Source organism: Entelurus aequoreus, linkage group LG17 (assembly GCF_033978785.1).
Source record: "Entelurus aequoreus isolate RoL-2023_Sb linkage group LG17, RoL_Eaeq_v1.1, whole genome shotgun sequence".
In the NCBI taxonomy this organism is placed as follows: Eukaryota; Metazoa; Chordata; class Actinopteri; order Syngnathiformes; family Syngnathidae; genus Entelurus; species Entelurus aequoreus.
In genome coordinates, this window is record NC_084747.1 from 12,130,306 (window position 1) to 12,143,366 (window position 13,061).

Below are 13,061 nucleotides of genomic sequence, written 5' to 3' on the forward strand. Positions count from 1 at the left end.
AAACAAAAACCTTTTGTTTTCTTGTCTCATAATGATTGTGAACGATAGGCAAAATAAAATTTAAAAAAAGTGCAGTTTCCCTCTAAGACATATTACCCGAGACTTACAATGAGGGGGGAGGGGGGGCATCCAACCCGAAGCTGCAGCCAGTAGAGGCATCGAATGAAGCATTGAAGGTGTGGGATGTAGGTGGTGGAGAATGTGTGTGTGTGTGTGGTGTGTATTTTCTGTGGATGCTCGATCACATAGCCAGTCCGTCCAACAAAACTTGACAAACAACGGGTGTATGTCCATGATAGACAGGGAAATAGTTTGTTTTTTCGCTCCACTGTCCTCTAGGGGACTCTCGAAGCAAAAACCTTGCCAAGTCGCTTGCAGCCAGGGGGGAAAAAATCCAGATTAGAATGTTTTTGTTTTAGGGAGTGAAAACAAATTTAAACTTTTCACTGTAATTGTCCATTTCTGGTCCTCAAATTCATCATACCTTGCCATGCAGAGTAGACAGTGTCTCCAAGATGTTTTCCGGTTTGCGATTTAGTCCAAAATCACGTAAGTCTCAGTGCTCAGGATTCCGCCCAGCCTCCAATCATTTGTGGCAGCTTTGAACAGCTTCTAGCATCTTCCAATTTGTCGATACACCAGGGCAACGCTTACTCCAATCAGCATGTGTCCTGTTACCATGGTTTCGAATATATCGATCCCTTCAACGTCCTCGACTGGACGGGTCGCCAGGCACGCGGCGCTCCGCTTCTCCCAAGAGTTCGCCGTTTGTCCAGCAGCCACCAGACAGGTGACCCTGAACCCAAGATCTTGTCAAATTCGTTGAGAGGCCAGTAGATCAATTCCCTTGTTTAGATTTTGGAGATCAGTGCAAATTGGGCTACAAAAAAATTAAGACAAAACAAAGAAGCGAGGAGAATAGATAAGGGAGAGGGGAGGGGAAATGTCGGCCTTCGATGAGAGCCAGAGAGAAAAAGCCCTGCTTCACCAACTTCTCTGCTGTGGGTGAAACTAGACTGCTGTTTCTTCACGCCCACCAAAAATTATAGAATTTTTTTTCTTTAGTTGTCCTTGTAAGATGTTATTTTTGCCATGATGAGTCTTGCCGTGGCGCCGAATATTATATTGAGCAGACACTTTATTAGACACCAAGCATATTGTTTTCCCGTTCATCTTAGTAAACAAATACGAAAAAAGTCAATTTCTCTGGAAACCTCTACACTCCATGCCCACTTTTCTCATTTTTGACAGCGACATTTAGGCTAATGAGGGAATCTGGTACATACATACAGAGCCTCACTTTTAGTAGGTGACTTCTCACATTTTGGGATTCAACAACCTTTTAGCACAAACTGGACAGGAATTTTTAATTCACTTTATTGTCTGCATGTGTGCTAGCAGTTGTTTTTTACACAAATACCTCCACACAAATAATTGAGCATTTAAAATGTTGTTCTCTGCTGTGTGACCTTGTGTGTGCAAACATTGCTCCCTTGTTAGAAAATACTTTACCACAACGTAAATCACTGAAGGGACCTTTTCCTGTGTGTTTCATGTGTTGAGTCACACTTTGTTAGGGTGGAAATCTTTTACCTTGAGTGTTTCAATATTTGATAGTGGATTTATGAGTAAAGCTACTATTATAGACCTCTGAGTAAATATTTTACCACAACTGAACAACTAAATATTTTTAGTCTGTATGTGTTCTCATGTGTCTTACCATATTTGAATTTGTAACGTATCGTTTACCACAAACTGAACAACTAAAAGGTTTTTCTCTCGTGTGATTCAGCATGTGTCGAGTCCAACCTCTTCTGGTAAAAAATATTTTCCCACAAATTGAGCAACACAATTTTTGTTCTGCTGTGTGTGTTATCATGTGTTCAGTCAAATGGCTCTTTTTAGAAAATCTTTTATCGCAAACTGAACAACTAAATGGTTTTTCTCCTGTGTGCGTTCTCATGTGTTCAGGAATGTATCTTTTTTGAGAAAAGCTTTTCCCACAAACTGGGCAAGTAAATGTTTTTTCTCTAGTGTGTGTCCTCATATGTTGATACAAATTGCACTTTTGAGTAAAACTTTTAGCACAAACTGAACAATTAAATGTTTTTTCTCCTGTGTGTGTTCTCATGTGTTCAGGTATATACCTTTTATGAGAAAAGCTTTTACCACAAACTGAGCACGTATATGGTTTTTCTCCTGTGTGTGTTCTCATGTGTTGAGTCAAATTGCTCTTCTGGGTAAAGTTTTTAGCACAAACTGAGCAGCTTAAACATTCTTTATCAGTCTTCTCTTTAGAGCAATCAGAGTGTTTGTTGTCAGTGTGAGTCCTCATATCACCTTCACAGTCTGTTTCACTGCTCAAAGTTACTTCAACCTCGTCTTCAGCCTCACTATCTGATAGTGGAGTTAAGTGGTTGCCTTTTTTGGGTTTCTCTTCATCAACTTTAGTCTTCACAGAGACAACAGTCAGTGGCAACTTGGTGAAATCAGCCTCATCCGTCAGGCCTAGAGGAGACTCTCCCTCCTGAGTGATCCAGAGTTCCTCCTCTTCCTTTTTAATATGGGGGATCTGTGGCGCCTCCTGCTTCAAAGTGGAGCTCCCCCCCTGTGGCTGAGGGGGAGGTTCTTCCGGCTGGACGTCTGTGGGAGAGACAAACAAAATGAACACACTTTAGCTATGTTTCTCCTTAAACTTGGGAGTGGATTGGGGACTTTGTGGATATTGAGTTGAGTTATTTGTCTTGACACCGCATATTCCAATATTATTGACAGAATAGTGAGGTTGGAGATGTGCCAAAAGCTGCAGATTTTTCTGCGTATAGTCAAGGTTTTTATTGAGGACGGGTGTGGTGACTTAGGTCAATTTTAAATGAGGGGAACAGAGCCTGAAGTGATGGACTTTTACGACCTAAATTGATTCCACAACGAGCACGTAACTCAAAACCCTCCTATCTTAAATCAGCACCGCCTATTGAGATAAATTGAAACTAGGGATGTCCGATAATGGCTTTTTGCCGATATACGATATTCCGATATTGTCCAACTCTTAATTACCGATACCGATATCAACCGATACCGATATATACAGTCTTGGAATTAACACATTATTATGCCTAATTTGGACAACCAGGTATGGTGAAGATAAGGTCCTTTTTTTTTTTAAATTATAAAATAAAATAAGATAAATAAATTAAAAACATAAATAAATTAAAAACATTTTCTTGAATAAAAAATAAATTAAAACAATATAAAAACAGTTACATAGAAATTAGTAATTAATGAAAATGAGTAAAATTAACTGTTAAAGGTTAGTACTATTAGTGGACCAGCAGCACGCACAATCATGTGTGCTTACGGACTGTGTCCCTTTCAGACTGTATTGATATATATTGATATATAATGTAGGAACCAGAATATTAATAACAGAAAGAAACAACCCTTTTGTGTGAATGAGTGTAAATGGGGGAGGGAGGTTTTTTGGGTTGGTGTACTAATTGTAAGTGTATCTTGTGTTTTTTATGTTGATTTAATAAAAAAATAAATACATAAAATAAAATAAAAAACGATACCGATAATAAAAAAAACAATACCAATAATTTCCGATATTACATTTTAAAGCATTTATTGGCCGATAATATCGGCCTGCCGGTATTATCGGACATCTCTAATTGAAACCAACTTACTTTGTGCTTGTCCCTCCCAAAACACCACCATTATAAACATGCTACATGCCGCTCAGAAAGAAAAACAAACTTTTAAATCAGAAATATTGTTTGAAAAACAATACAATAGCATTTACATTTAGCAGTTCCAGTACTTTTATGAAATAAAGTATCTATACTGTTTCCACTATTTGTTACGGAAGTTTTCTTTCTCCTGTGTGTGTTATCATGTGTTTAGATAAATGGCTTCCTTGAAAATAGCCTTTACCACAATATGGGCAAAAAATTTTTTCTCCTGTATGCATTCTTATATGGTTAGTCACATAACCTTTCTCAAAGAAAAATGCCCAATACTTGTGTTGTTTTAGGCTGTTGGAACCGTTTCAATCGCCAAAACAGCTCAGTGGCCTTGTGGTTAGAGTGTCCGCCCTAGGACTGGGAGGTTGTGAGTTCAAACCCTGGCCGAGTCATACCAAAGACTACAAAAAACGGGACCCATTGCCTCCCTGCTTGGTACTCAGCATTAAGGGTTGGAATTGGGGGTTAAATCACCGAATGATTCACGAGCGCCGCGGCCACTGCTGCTCACTGCTCCCTTTACCTCCCAGGGGGTGAACATGGGGATGGGTCAAATGCAGAGGACAAATTTCACCACACCTAGTGTGTGTGTGACAATCATTGGAACTTTAACAAGAGGATAAAAATGTCTGCAGAGTTCGAGAGCTAATCAAGAAGGGCGAAAGAAAAGTGGCACGATCACTTCGTTGAGTGTTTGTTTGATGTACTTTTAACGTTTAGTATTTCCCATTTAAGCATTATCTTGATGTTATTTGTAGTTCTTAAAACACATTTTTGCTACGAGTGTTTCGTAAAGCACCAACTCGGCGAGTCTAAATAAAATAAATCAAATGTGAGCAAAAACTAAATGTAGTTTTACCAAAGGCAGCAATCATAAATGAATCTTTCAGCACATACACACTGCTGACATCTATAGTTGTATTTTGAATAAAAACGGGGAAAAACACGCTCACTCGTCAACAGCGCCTACAACAAAAACAAAGTAAAAAACGAAGCATGATTTATCCGGAAGAGTCTGGATACCAATTTGCTTGACACAGCCACACACAAATAAGTTGTATTCATCTGTTTTGCTGTGGAGAATGATGTCTGGAGCACCAGATAGTTTGACATATCTGTAGTGGAGAATGATGTCTGGAGCACCAGATAGTTTGACATATCTGGGAACGCGACCGACGGATAATCCTTGAGATCACTGGACAAATCTTGTTTGATAAAGTATAGAGATCTACTCCTTTGCATAGTTTGATTATTTGCTGGTATCTGCTTTTAATGGTAAGATCTAGGCCCCTTTTGTACTCAGATAGTTTGCACTCTGGTGGGCCCACTGCATTTACTTTTGTTCAAAAGTCACATGACTGCATACAACCTACAGTACAGGCCAAAAGTTTGGACACACCTTCTCATTCAATGCGTTTTCTTTATTTTCATGACTATTTACATTGACAAACACACCTGCGATGTGAAAACCATTTCAGGTGACTACCTCTCGAAGCTCATCGAGAGAATGCCAAGAATGTGCAAAGCAGTAATCATAGCAAAGGGTGGCTATTTTGAAGAAACTCGAATATAAAACACATTTCAGTTATTTCACCTTTTTTTTGTTAAAGGCCTACTGAAATGAATTTTTATTTATTTAAACGGGGATAGCAGGTCCATTCTATGTGTCATACTTGATCATTTCGCGATATTGCCATATTTTTGCTGAAAGGATTTAGTAGAGAACATCGACGATAAAGTTGCAACTTTTGCTCGCTGATAAAAAAAGCCTTGCCTGTACCGGAAGTAGCGTGACATCACCGGAGGAAGGACTTCTCACAATTCCCCATTGTTTACAATGCAGCGAGAGCGATTCGGACCGAGAAAGCGACGATTACCCCATTAATTTGAGCGAGGATGAAAGATTTGTGGATGAGGAACGTTAGAGTGAAGGACTAGAACGCAGTGCAAGACATATCTTTTTTCGCTCTAACCGTAACTTAGGTACAAGCTGGCTCATTGGACTCCACACTTTCTCCTTTTTCTATTGTGGATCACAGATTTGTATTTTAAACCACCTCGGATACTATATCCTCTTGAAAATGAGAGTCGAGAACGCGAAATGGACATTCACAGTGACTTTTATCTCCACGACAATACATCGGCGAAACACTTTAGCTACGAGCTAACGTGATAGCATCGGGCTTAATTGCATATAGAAACAAAAGAAATAAACCCCTGACTGGAAGGATAGATAGAAAATCAACAATACTATTAAACCATGGAAAGGTAACTACACGGTTAATGCTTTCCAGGCTGGCGAAGGTTAACAATGCTGTTGCTAACAACGCCATTGAAGCTAACTTAGCAACCGGACCTCACAGAGCTATGCTACAAACATTAGCTCTCCACCTACGCCAGCCAGCCCTCATCTGCTCATCAACACCCGTGCTCACCTGCGTTCCAGCGATCGACGGTGCGACGAAGGACTTCGCCCGATCACGGATGCGGTTGGCGGCCCGGAGACGGAGGAAGTTAAGGTGAGTTCGGCGGCTAGCGCGTCTGCTATCCATCTCTCAGTCCTCCTGGTTGTGTTGCTGTATCTATCCATCCATTTTCTACCGCTTATTCCCTTCGGGATCGCGGGGGCGCTGGAGCCTATCTCAGCTACAATCGGGCGTAGTACGCCGCTAATACACCGATCCCACCTACAACTTTCTTATTTGCAGTCTCCATTGTTCATTAAACAAATTGCAAAAGATTCATCAACACAGATGTCCAGAATACTGTGGAATTTTGAGATGAAAACAGAGTTTTTTGTATAGGATTCAATGGGTCCGTATACTTCCGTACCAACCCTTGACGTCACGCGCATACGTCAGCATAAAAAACGTTTTCAACCGGAAGTGTGGCGGGAAATTTAAAATTGCACTTTATAAGTTAAACCGGCCGTATTGGCATGTGTTGCAATGTTAAGATTTCATCATTGATATATAAACTATCAGACTGCGTGGTCGGTAGTAGTGGCTTTCAGTAGGCCTTTAAGTACATAACTCCACATGTGTTCATTCATAGTTTTGATGCCTTCAGTGACAATCTACAATGTAAATACCGTAATTTCCGGACTATAAGCCGCTACTTTTTCCCCTCGTTCTGGTCCCTGCGGCTTATACAAGGGTGCGGCTTATTTACGGCCTGTTCTTCTCCGACACCGACGAAGAGGATTTCGGTGGTTTTAGTACGCAGGAGGAAGACGATGACACAATGATTAAAGACTGACTTTTCATATACCGGTAGGCTGGTTATTTTGATAACGTACAGGCGAGCACTTTGTATTACTTTGCACCGTTGTATTATTTGTACTCTGCACAAATGCTGTTCGCCATGTCAAAGATGTGAAAGTTTGATTCAATGATTGAAAGATTTATTGTTAATAAATGGGACGCTTTGCGTTCCCAAACAGTCCTCTCTGTCCCGACAATCCCCTCCGTGGTAGCAGGAACCCCTATATACTACGCTAATTACACATCAAAACCCTGCGGCTTATAGTCGGGTGCGGCTTATATATGGAGCAATCTGTATTTCCCCCTAAATTTAGCTGGTGCGGCTTATAGTCCGGAAATGACGGTAGTCATGAAAATAAAGAAAACGCATTGAATGAAAAGGTGTGTCTAAACTTTTGGCCTGTACTGTATATTGAAGGCTCTTCCAGTGAGAGCGCCTTCCATTAACACGTGGCACTCCATAGACATGTCAAATTACAATTAAAGTAGGCATTGTAATTGTGCTTCACAACACACCTCTTACACAACTGAACAAAACGTAGCATAAAAGATCAGTGTGGTCAATTGTGCGACTTAGTCACTACAATTAGCGAGTAGAAGTTTGCATTAAAAAGGGAAAAAGGGGAGTGTGTCTTGCGTCGTGCATTTATTCAACTGCAAGCGGTAGGGATGATACTCGAAACCGGTTCTCCCGGTTGTTCGATAAGAAAAGAACCGAGTCCTCGACCTCGAATCCCTTTTTGAGAACCGGTACCCGTTATCGAGACCACTATAGTAAAGAAAAAAAGTTGGTTCTTTATTCGAATCCCTCCGAACGAATCCCGTCCCGACCAGAAATGCCTTGTGAGACATCACAAGAAATGACGTCGCGTAGCTCAGTCATTAGGCACAGATAGGGAAAGCAGGAAAAACAATGCACCGGAAAAGCGCTCCAAGGTGTAATAAAGTTCAAAACAAAAGGTATAATCAAATGAATAACTTTACTGAGAGATTTGAGCAGGGTACCAACACATGACGAACACTTTTACTACCAACCGGAAACATAGCAACCAGGCTAGCAACGCACCTCCTTTACGGCAGCTGTCGCAACGTTCTTAAAGCAACCGCAGCACATACATATATATACAACATATCTCCCTTTTTTAACTTTTGTTTTTCTTTCCTTGTAAACAAAACAAAATCACACTGTATATGTGTTGTCTGTCTAATTATAAATAATGCAGACGAGGCGTGTTGGCTGAGTTCTTGACGTTTACTTTCACAGCGTGCTCATAACCTCATTCTTAGCTGCCGGGTGACGACATGCAACAACACTTTTCGGGGCTACCGCGCATGGTCGTCACTCCCGTTGCATGATGGGTAGTGTAGTTGTTATATTCCGTAGCCTAGCTCATAACATCACATCTTTCCCCCTATAAAGAAATAATGTTAACTCAATAAAGTGTATTTCTTTTTTTAGCTTTAACTTTTCATTTTTTAGCATTGTAACCACATTTGCAAACAACTTTTCTCTTCATAGAATTTTCTTTCAATAAAGAAATATAGTGCAAAAATGTCAAAGCATCATAACAAACAGTTATGTCAAATAGCAGCAGAAGTGCACTTTTTGGAGAGCTGTATTATTTTCAGTTTTGTGCCCAAGGGACTGATTTTATTTAACACTATATTATTATTTATACACCTATAGTGATCACAGAGACAGGTTGTTTTTGTGTTACTGTATATATTTGTTTTTCTGAAAAATCCCACTTAATATACTTTCGGTAACAACAGTCAATATTTATTTTTTTTATTTTATTTTTTTAGGGGGGTAACAGTCAATATTTATTTATTTATTAGATTTTATTTTTTTCTTATATAATAAAAGTGAGCTTTTGTTAAACCAAATATTGTGGGGTTTTTTTCCATATACAACAACCTATCTGGACTCGATAAGAGAATCGATAAGGAATCGGTTCGATAAGAGGATTCGATAATAGGCTCGAACTCGATAATTTCTTATCAAACATCATCCCTAGCAAGCGGTCACGAAAGGTAAAGTATTCGCCATCACAATCCAAGAGATTGTGCACAAATGCATACAGAAAACCTCCAGAAACAAACCAACCTTTATTACTAATGTGGGCGCAAAGAAGACACAGCTTCGAGACTTTCCTCGTCATTTGCCTTCCCAGGCGGGGAGTGTTTTCATATGTTAGCATAGTTGCCTTCAGAGTAAATCTGTTACCAAAAATTAAGCGACTGAAGTTTGTGCGTTTTCGTGTGTTACAATACATGCCTTTTAAGAGAATCTTCCCCACAAACTAAGCAACAGACGGGTTGTTCTGTGTGTTTCATTCTGTGTTGAGTCAATGTTAGTTTGTCTGTATGAAAAGGTTTCATTGCTAACCGGGCAACTAACAAGTTTTTCTCCAGTGTGTGTGTTCTTATGTGAAAAGCTTTTACTATAAACTGAACAGCGGCATGTATTTCCTCTATTGTGTTTTATTGTGTTGAGACAAACCTCATCTGGAAAAACAACCTTTACAGTAAACTAAGTATCGAAATAGTTTTTCTCCTGTGTGTGTTCTTATGTGTTGTATCGATGTGTTATTTTTAGAAAAGCTCAACCATTTTTACCTCTCTTCTTTGTAGAGCATTCAGAGTGTTTGTTGTCAGTGTGAGTCCTCATATCACCTTCACAGTCTGCATCGCTGCTCAAATGTTCTTCAACTTCGTCTTCAGCCTCACTATCTGACAGTGGTGTTAATAGGTGGTCTACTTGTGGTTTCTCTTCATCATCTTCAGTCTTCACAGAGACAACAGTCAGTGGCAACTTGGTGAGATTAGCCTCCTGCGGTCCTAGAAGACACTCTCCCTCCTGAGTGATGCAGAGTTCCTCCTCTTCCTTTTTAATGCAGGGTGGTTGTGGAGTCTCCTGCTTCAAAGTGGAGCTGTCCCTCAGCGGCTGAGAGGGAAGTTCTCCTGGATGACCAATCAGCTGCTGGACGTCTGCAGGACACAAACAAGACAAACACACTTTATCTTAGACATGATCCATGAGATGCTTCTCCTTAAACCTGCTGCACACTTTCTTCCATGTACTGCATGTGTGTGTAGTGTTTCACCGCCATTCATTTAGTGCCTTGCAAACACGACGGATTCATGTTTACATGACTTGGCTTGGACTCGGACAAGTGAAGCTAGAAATATAGAAGATAGAAAACCCATGTGTTGATCTATATTTGGATATTACAAACTAGGGGTGTATTATTTTGCGAAGTTAATAAAAACGGCTAAATAAAATAAGAGTAAAAAAAATATTCTGGAACGCACAGGGGTGTGACGAGATTTGACTCTCGCTTGCTGACTGTTAGAATAATTGTATCTAAGTTATCACAAAGTTTTTTGTTGAAATGAGTTCCCGGCGAGAAGACAAAAGCTGTCTTTGAACCTACCAAGAAGAAGGCTTGTAAAACTCCACTGTGTAGGATGGGAAGCAACATGAAGGTGTTCTGTTTCTTTCATGTATTGTAATCAACAGAAAGATATTGTCTTGACCCAAGAACTACAAAAGCGGAGAGGAAGCAGGGCCTGACTCCCCTCAAGGCGACCTCTTTTGTGAACTGTTTTACGACCTCTTCTTTGAACTGTTTTACGACCTTTCTTTTGAACTGTTCTGTAGCCAAAGGCAACGCTGTTTACCACCCACGTCCCTTAGAAACAGCTGTTGCCATGTAATCAGGGAAGGTCCAAATAAAAATAGGTGGTGTACAATCTTTCGCCAGAGCATGCTGAGACACTGGTACAAGGGTACAGTGTTCAGGCGTCTCTCCTCACTGAGCCAAAGTGAATTCTGTCTCTGTTAGATTCTTTGCTTCTTGTCTCGTTTAATAGATGTCATCAGTGTTTGAACCTGACACTGACCAACTGCATCTCTGTCTGGACTAGAGCCTGCAGTGCCTCAGACTGGAAGTCTCTGCAGAGAGTGATGAGGACGGCAGAAAATACCATCAGAACTCATCTTGCTCCTATCCGAGAGATTGCAAAAAGCAGCTGCCTGAAGGTGTTGTTTTAGTGCGGTTTTGAAGGAGGATAGAGATGCACTTTCTTTTACACCTGTTGGGAGTGCATTCCACATTGATGTGGCATAGAAGGAGAATGAGTTAAGACCTTTGTTAGATCGGAATCTGAGTTTAACGTGGTTAGTGGAGCTCCCCCTGGTGTTCTGGCTATGGCGGTCATTTACATTAAGGAAGTAGTTTGACATGTACTTCGGTATCAGGGAGGTGTAGCGGATTTTATAGACTAGGCTCAGTGCAAGTTGTTTTACTCTGTCCTCCACCTTGAGCCAACCCACTTTGGAGAAGTGGGTAGGAGTGAGGTGTGATCTGGGGTGGAGGTCTAAAAGTAACCTGACTAGCTAGTTCTGGGATGTTTGGAGTCTAGATTTGAGGGTTTTGGAGGTGCTAGGGTACCAGGAGGTGCATGCGTAATCGAAAAAGGGTTGAACGAGAGTTCCCGCTAGAATCCTCAAGGTGCTTTTGTTGACCAGAGAGGAGATTCTATAGAGAAATCTCGTTCGTTGGTTGACCTTTCTGATTACATTGGTTGCCATTTTATCACAGGAAAGATTAGCCTCTAGAATGGAAACTAGGTAGGTGACCTCATCTTTCCTGGTGATAAAAATGTCACCCACTTTTATAGTGAAGTCACTGACTTTCTTAAGGTTGATGTGGGACCCAAATAGGATGGATTCCGTTTTACCCAAGTGTAGACATGTGGTCTTCTCTTCACACACTGCACATCTCCTACTCTTCCCCCAAATCTCTTCTTTCAAATCGATCTTTACACAAGGGCTTGTTTTGCTCTTCGACTTTCTTCATTTGACTTTTGCATTCTTTCATCTCCTCTGATGTGAACTTCACTGCCTTCTTCAAGCTAACAACCATGGCGGCTCTTTCTTTACATTCGTCACCAAGTCGGCTCATTTCTAATCAACGCTCTTGAAATAGCTTTCATATTCCAAAACGTCAACACACTCACCTTTATCTGCAGTTTTCGTATTTTTCTTCATTGGTGCTTTAGTGGAAGTTGATTCTCTTTCATGTTCTCTTTTACCGGACGTCGCCATCTTAGCATAGCAGTAGTCGTCCATCTTCTATCACGTCTTCAATCTTCACTTCAGATAACACTTCATCTCTCCAAACTCAACTTCGATTTAATGGGCTTTAGAAAATACAACTCTTTGAGCTATTTTTTTCTATATTAGCTGTGAATATATACAGCTATTAGATCGTAAACTTCTTTAGTCCGCCATCTTGCCCACCACGGAAGTCTTCTTGTTTACCGGATGTGCTGACCTACCCGATCCGTATGCGCATGCGCCAAAGTAACGGAAATGCCTTATTTTGTTTTCACTGTTCTATTGTTTGATGTTTAGTTGTTCAATAAAGTATATACTTCTTTTTCACAGTACATGGAATTTTCGTTATAGAAATATTTAAACAACTCAATCTTTCTGTAAAATGTGTGCAGCGGTCGTTCCCTCTTTATATTTAAATCATTTGGGTAGCAATGATTACCGAAATATGCAGCTCTTCAATTACAAGTTGCAAGCTAAGATGAACACTTCAAATTTTGATGATTTTTAAACGATGTGGTGGGTGGTCCGTGTATGTCCGTGTACCTTCCGTTCATTCTATTTCCAATTCTGAAACGCAAATCAAAAAGCAAAATTAGTTCTTCAAATTTTTTTTGATTTTTCATGAAATATGGCAGATTTTAAAACAAACAAAAAAAGGGTTGATTTTCATAAAATAGCGCCATAAAATTGGATTGTGTGCTGTTTTCCTTTTATGGATTTAAATGTTTCCAGATAAACAAAAAAATCGAATACATGTTCATCCAAAATGCAAAACTGCGTGTTTATCTGTGCGATGACAAATTGAACCGGAAGCAGTATTTTAATATTTTCCTTTGCGTTTAGCATGTATTTTTTAAGCATAACGGTAACATCTTTTTTTCAGCAGGAGTCCTATTGTCGTTTCTATTTCCGTTCATTCTATTTCCAATT

At 40.1% G+C, this 13,061-nt stretch overlaps 1 protein-coding gene across 2 annotated transcripts; it reads right to left on the minus strand.

The window, feature by feature from the left end:
• Window positions 1–1,377: 1,377 nt before the first annotated feature.
• On the minus strand, window positions 1,378–12,353 carry LOC133632391 (zinc finger protein 182-like). Of its 2 annotated transcripts, none has more exons than XM_062024796.1 (3): window positions 12,032–12,353; window positions 9,683–9,997; window positions 1,378–2,643 (listed from the first exon to the last, which is right to left on the minus strand). In XM_062024796.1, exons 1-3 carry the CDS (start codon window positions 12,141–12,143, stop codon window positions 1,691–1,693), a joined length of 1,380 nt encoding a protein of 459 aa, XP_061880780.1. In that variant the 5' UTR covers window positions 12,144–12,353; the 3' UTR covers window positions 1,378–1,690. The 2 variants fall into 2 exon arrangements, with proteins under 2 accessions (XP_061880780.1, XP_061880779.1); XM_062024795.1 differs by having other exon boundaries at window positions 9,626–9,997.
• Window positions 12,354–13,061: the final 708 nt, after the last annotated feature.

Coding starts and splice junctions, on each gene's coding strand:
- LOC133632391 (XM_062024795.1), bottom strand. CDS start 12,143: ATGGACGACTACTGCTATGCTAAGATGGCGACGTCCGGTAAAAGAGAA. Junction 9,998..12,031: donor TACGAAAACTGCAGATAAAG/GTGAGTGTGTTG, acceptor TGTGTCCTGCAG/ACGTCCAGCAGCTGATTGGT. Junction 2,644..9,625: donor ATGCTCTACAAAGAAGAGAG/GTAAAAATGGTT, acceptor TCTCTCCCACAG/ACGTCCAGCCGGAAGAACCT.